A 6,000-nucleotide genomic window follows, 5' to 3' on the forward strand; every position below is an offset into this window, starting at 1 on the left:
TGGGGGGGTGGGGGGGGGGGGGGGAAATCCCCGGAGCAACCGGCCTCTTCATGCTTGTGACTCACTGCCGCTTTGGGGAATCCCTACTATATTGTGGTTCCCTGCTGCTTTGAAAGCAGGAAATCCTGGCGCGGCTGGCCTCTTTTCTTTGTGACTTGCCGCTGTGTTTAATTTCAGCACTTCCAGCCCGTAGCGGCCTTGCTTCAACAGGATCGGGTTCCTTCGACGCCAGGGGTCTGGACACTGCCACTCCTCCCAGCCCCCTCTCAAACCACCCCACCCCTGGGCTATGAGATGCCCCCCCTTCTTCCTGCCCCACTGGTCAATCAGAGCCTTCCTCCCTTCCTACTCCCACTGGCAGGAAGAAAGGAGGAGGCTTCCAATTGGCCCACAGGGGCAGGAAAAAGGTAAAGGGAAGTATAACTGGGGCTGTGGGAAAGCGGGAGCCTCGACACACCAGCCAGTGCTTGGCGACACATTGGAGTGTCGCGACACACCAGTTGAGAATCGCTGCTCTAGACAACTGAGAAGAGATATGATAGAGATTTATAAAATCATAAAAGGTGTTGAACAGGTAAATAAGGGATGGCTATTTACCCTTTCAAATAGTACTAGAATGGAGAGATACTTCATAAAACTAAATGGTAGCAGATTTAAAACATATTTAAGAAAATATTTTCTCAGAAACTATTTCACAATTAAGATGTAGACTTTGTTTCCACAAGACGTTGTCAAAATTAACAGCATAGCTGAGTTTTAAAAAGTTTTAGATTACTTTGAAGGGACCTATGGACCTGTTGCTAAGATTTATGCTCCTCCCAATGGAGGACATATTGAAGTTGTCAAAGTAGTGAGAGGACTGAACCAATTGCTATGGCACAGTCCTCTAGGTATGGCCACAATGGTATAGTCTAGGGTGTTGGTCTCCAGATTCCCACAGTATAGTTCAGGGTTTCTCTAGGTTCCTACAATGGATGCAGAAGTCCCTGTGGTGGTGCATCTAGTATAACATTATAAGGAGCTGTTCCTGAGGGATCCACCAGTGGAGGGCAGCATAACTAGATCTGTCTTGCATAAGGAAAGAAGACCTTGATCTGAGTTCCAGCAATGAACAAATGTAACCACTCGTTACCGAAACTGGTAAAATCTGGTCACCCTGCTCTCAGTTTTTATTTGGTATAGCATGAGTGATCTGAACATGCTTCTGAGTTGAGTCACTAGGTGGTGTGTGTGAGCTACTGGCAGAGAACGTGAAAGCAGCTGGTTAAAGATTGTGGCCTGGCTGGATACATTTTTGCAAGATTCAACCACTCATTTTATATCAAGATGCTGATAATTCTGCCACCGACAACAGCTCACAGGTTGAGCTCTGCTGATGCTTTGAGATTTATTGCTCCTTTGGGAAGACCATTCTTAAACAACCAGGAGTGAAAATTATCAAATTTATCCTGACTAGTAAGGTAAATAATTAAAAAAAACAACAGGCACAGGAGTAACTCCAAAGCTCAAGAATACAATAAAAAAGAAATACCCAAAATATTAAATCACACAAAAATATTTTAAATTAATAATTAAACAATATAGTAAAAAAAAAATACAGACATAAAAAGAAGACGATTTTTTTAAAACATTAAAACAGTGAAAAAGACACATTCATGCATCCAGTGATGGACCTAATACTCAAATCAGAGTAAATACATGGTAATTATGAACATGACATAAAAAAAAAAACACTAAAAAAAAAATGCATAGAATCTTAGTCAATAAAATATCTCAAAAATCTTTAACGTAAGATAGTTCATATATACAAAAAACTAAATTAAAGTTTTAAAAAATTCAATTCAATTCAGTTGTAGTAATGTGGTAAATAAAAGACTGTAAGAATTGCTGCTTGGGAAGATCAGATGCCAAGGGACTGAAACAATTGTATAAACCCCTTCTGATTGGTTCTGAATAATTGTTGCAACAATGAAGGAGGATGCTTGAACTTCTTTCAAGAGCTTGCTGCTTTATTGAAATGTATCACGCTTGATACTCAAAAGAAGGCACAACTGAGATTCCCTTGACACAAGTTTTCTTTTTTAACAAGTATAAGAACCCACTCTGGCTGCCAACGAGCTGGAGGACAGAGCACCCAAGTTACACAAAGATGTTTGCCAGAGTGATGAGAAGTGTCTGACAGTTGCCTATCCAGAGGAGTCAAATTGTGTGGAAATACGAAAGCTGCTCATCTGCTGCTCTGGTCCAGAAAGGAGAAAAGAGATTCAAGTATTTGGATTAAAGATGGAGATAAGCATTTGGGGTTTTTTTTTTTGTTTGTTTGTTTGTTTCATTTTGATTTAGTGTGCATAAAATCAAAATAATGTGCACTATAAAATTTAGGGGTCGATTTTAAAATCCATGCGCGCATGTGAGGGTGGCACGCGACTCGCGCACGCGGTGGGGGGGGGTAGAATTTTACAAAGCAATGCGGGGCGACACAGTCCGGCTTCCCCCAGTTCCCTCCCAGACCACTCCACACCCCCCCGGGCCGCCTCTTTTCCCTCGGCCGGCACTTCTGCGTGTACCAGGGTTCCCATGCATGGCTGATCCCATTGTAAAACGCGTGTGGTGCACGCAAGGCTCGGCCACACACGTAAACCCAAAAATATATGCGCGTAGCCCTTTTAAAATCCGGGCTTAAGGGGTTGATTTTAAAAGGCGCGCGCGTGTGTCCATGTGTGCACGGTTCCTGGTGCACGCACATGGATGAGCTGATTTTATATCATGCACGCGCTGGCTCGTGCATGTTATAAAATCCGATGACCGCACGCACATGCACGCCAGATTTTAAAATCCGCTCATGCATGTGCGGCCGGCCTGCGACTCGCACACATGGGGGGGGGGGGGGGATTTTACAAAGCAACGCGCAGCGATGCAATCGAGCCTCCACCAGTTCCCTCCCAGTCTGCTCCAATTAAGGAGCAATTGGGAGGGAACTTTTCTACACCTAACTCTATCCTTCCTCCCTCTTACCCTCCCCTCCTCGCCCCCTAAACCTACTCTAACTAGCCCTCATTTTTTTATTTTAATACTTACTGCTCCTCTGGGGCAGAAGTCATTTTTGTGCACCTGCCAGCTACCGGCGCGTGCTTCCCCAGGACAGTGGCTAATGGCGCTGTCCCGGCCTGCCTCCTCTCCACCCACACCACGACCCTGGGCCGCCCCTTTTCCCTTGGCTAGCACTTCTGTTTGTACCGGGGTTTACATGCGTGGCCGGGCCCGTTGTAAAATGCACGTGGCGCGCGCAAGGCCCAGCCACGCACATAAACTCCAAAATGTATGCGCGTAGCCCTTTTAAAATCCGGGTTTAATTTAAAATGAAATGAAGAACACACGGCACGAATAAAAACAAACAAAACATTTTTGGACGCACACCTCTAATAAAAGGTATAACGGTGGTCTGTGGGGAATCAGAGCCTAGCACCAGTCCAAAGGGAATCGAAAGTTCAGAAAGAAAGTAAGGGTGTCCCAAGGGTGTGTGTGCAGAAAAGGGTCAGACCCCCTCTTTTCACAAAGTCTGTAGCAGCTGGTGAAATTTTTACTTTGATAAGACTGTTTTATTGCCATTTGTTTACTCTGAAGAAGTTTTCCCAATAAGGACTTTTATTTTGGGACACCAAAATTCTCTGAAGTGTCTCCTTGGAAATGTTTCCATCTGTAATGCCTTGAGTCCCGAGGATAAATCCTTCCCCTTTAGAGACTGCAGGCCAGGGTTTGCAGGACTGAGTTGAGACTAAGCCCTGGTATTGAGTCAGACCCTCCTTCTCCTGCCAAAGCAGAGAGGGGCATCCAGAAGGAGTGCTACACACGTTTCTGGAGGACAGGTCCAGTAACGCTTATTTGCTAAGCAGGCATGGGGATTGCCACCTCCTACACCTGAAAATGAGCAACAGGGAAGGGATATTCCAGGCACTTTTGAGTGACTTGGATTGGCCACTGCTGGAGACAGCATGCCGGATTTAAAGGCCCATTTGCCTAATCTAAAGTGGCACTTCTTAGGTTCTTATTGTCTGATTTCTGATCCTCTATCAGGGCCCAGTTGGGCTTTGGCATATGGAGGTGGCTTGCACAGGCCAAGGAAGGAGGGCAGAAGGCTTCCACTACAGTAGGAGCTAAGAGCAGTACTGAGTGCACAAAAGAGATGCCTTTCCAGGCCAGTAAGGGTATCTATCCTAGGACTCCAGGGCATGCTTTCTGGGGAAAGAGGGGTGAGGAAGCAGAGACCACTGCTTGAGGGAAAAAAGTTATTAATTCTTGGGAAAATCTTGGCTTATGACAGTTCAAGTAATTACCTGTGTATCACTAAAATTCATTTATTTCTATTTTTCAGAAAATGTCAGTCTTCACAGCTTAGATCCTTCTGATTTTCAGTAAGTCTTTTTACTCTTAAAATGGGTTCAATGCAATACAGGAGTAAATGCCTCTGAGTTACATTAGTTTATTATAACCTAGAGAAGGCTGAATTTCTAGATTGTGATCCTAAAAGGTAGGGCCTGATCTAGATATTTTCCAGGGTCCTCTCTGCTTTGAGTTTTTAATCTCATCACAATTTAGTAATCTATAAAAATTGGAATAAAAATAATGTAAGCCAGCAAGGGGTTTTTTTTTCACTCTAACTTTTCTGGATCAATGCAATCTTGCAAAAAAATACTCAAATCGGGCCTCACCCTTTTGAAACTTAATATAATTTAAAATGTATATTCTGCCATTTGAAGGCAAATCACAGTGTTAAGAAAACATATTACAGGCAAATTTACACACAGGCAGTGTACAGTTAGCTACATAATAAGGCTGGGTTACATCAAGGAGGTGAATAGATGATCAGGTTCAGACGCAATAATCATCACGATTGAAAAGTCATCCTATTACAACTTCTTACCTTGAACAGAAGGTGTTATCATAGCCCTCATGAGTCGGTAATCTATTTATTTGTCTCTATATACAGTTTTATAAATGTATATTGCCCCTTTCAGTCTGTACAACTTCTATGCCCATCCTATCTTCATGTCTTTCATGCCCCCTCCAACCAGTGAAAGTACAAGGTAATCTCTTTCCTTCCCTTGGTGCGCTTCTTTCATTCAGATTCTAAGCACACTCAAGTCAATATCTCTCTTTACATTCAGCTGGGGTTATTTCTCACTGCATGCAGCCTGAAACTCTCTCTGAACTCACTTAGAACTTCTTGCTGGAGAATGCTTTTTCTTTTCTAAGGCTTGGTTCATTCTGGGTTACCTTTTTCCAACTTTTGGCACGTTCGCAGAGGATGGCAGTGAGGAACAGATTCTGGGCCTGTGCCAGGGATGAGACAGGTAAGGAGGCGGCATGGGGAGAATAGCTCATGATCGCAGCACCCACAGGACAGAGAATTACCCTGGTGGTCAGGAGACACAGAGAGAGAGAGAGAGAGAGAGGAGGAGGGTTTAGAGAAGCAGAAAAAAGAGGAATCCTGGCTGCCTTCACCCTCCCAGCTCCTCCAGGGAGAACAAAGTGATTTTGTTGCTGAGGCAACTACCCACAACATGTGCTCAAAGAGGCCTAGCAGACTCCTCCTCCTCCCTTGCCTCCAACAATGCTTTCCCGACTCTCAGTTGCTGCTCCTGCTCCAGCCTGGAAAGATTTTTATCCTTCCAACTCCTAAAATGTAGTATGACATTTATCACTTTACTTACATTAAAAAAGGGAAAAAAAAAACATTTTGTTTTGGGGGGTGTTGCAGAGACTGGCTGGTCTCTGAAGAGGTTTTATTCTAGATTTGAAGAAAGAAAGAGCTTTTACTGAACTGTTGTCATAATCTGTTGGATCTGTAAACAGAGCTCAATAAATATTAACTGGTTGCTATAGAACTAAACAACAGATCCTCCTAGGGATGCCTAACATTTTTGTGTGTGGGAGTTGCTCATCGGATGCATTGTTTAAGCTGGAAATGGCACTTAATGAAAGTTATGAAACAGCCAATGA

At 43.8% G+C, this 6,000-nt stretch overlaps 1 protein-coding gene across 2 annotated transcripts in view; it reads right to left on the reverse strand.

The window, feature by feature from the left end:
* Positions 1-5,433, reverse strand: part of LOC115099285 — a 187,648-nt gene extending 182,215 nt beyond the window's left edge. For both annotated transcript variants that reach the window (XM_029616840.1, XM_029616839.1), the window contains exon 1: positions 5,275-5,433. In XM_029616840.1, coding sequence (XP_029472700.1) covers positions 5,275-5,382 — 108 coding nt within the window. In that variant the 5' untranslated portion in view covers positions 5,383-5,433. The remainder of the gene's footprint in view (positions 1-5,274) is intronic.
* Between the last annotated feature and the right edge of the window lie 567 nt (positions 5,434-6,000).

Source organism: Rhinatrema bivittatum, chromosome 9 (genome assembly GCF_901001135.1).
Source record: "Rhinatrema bivittatum chromosome 9, aRhiBiv1.1, whole genome shotgun sequence".
Classification (NCBI taxonomy): Eukaryota; Metazoa; Chordata; class Amphibia; order Gymnophiona; family Rhinatrematidae; genus Rhinatrema; species Rhinatrema bivittatum.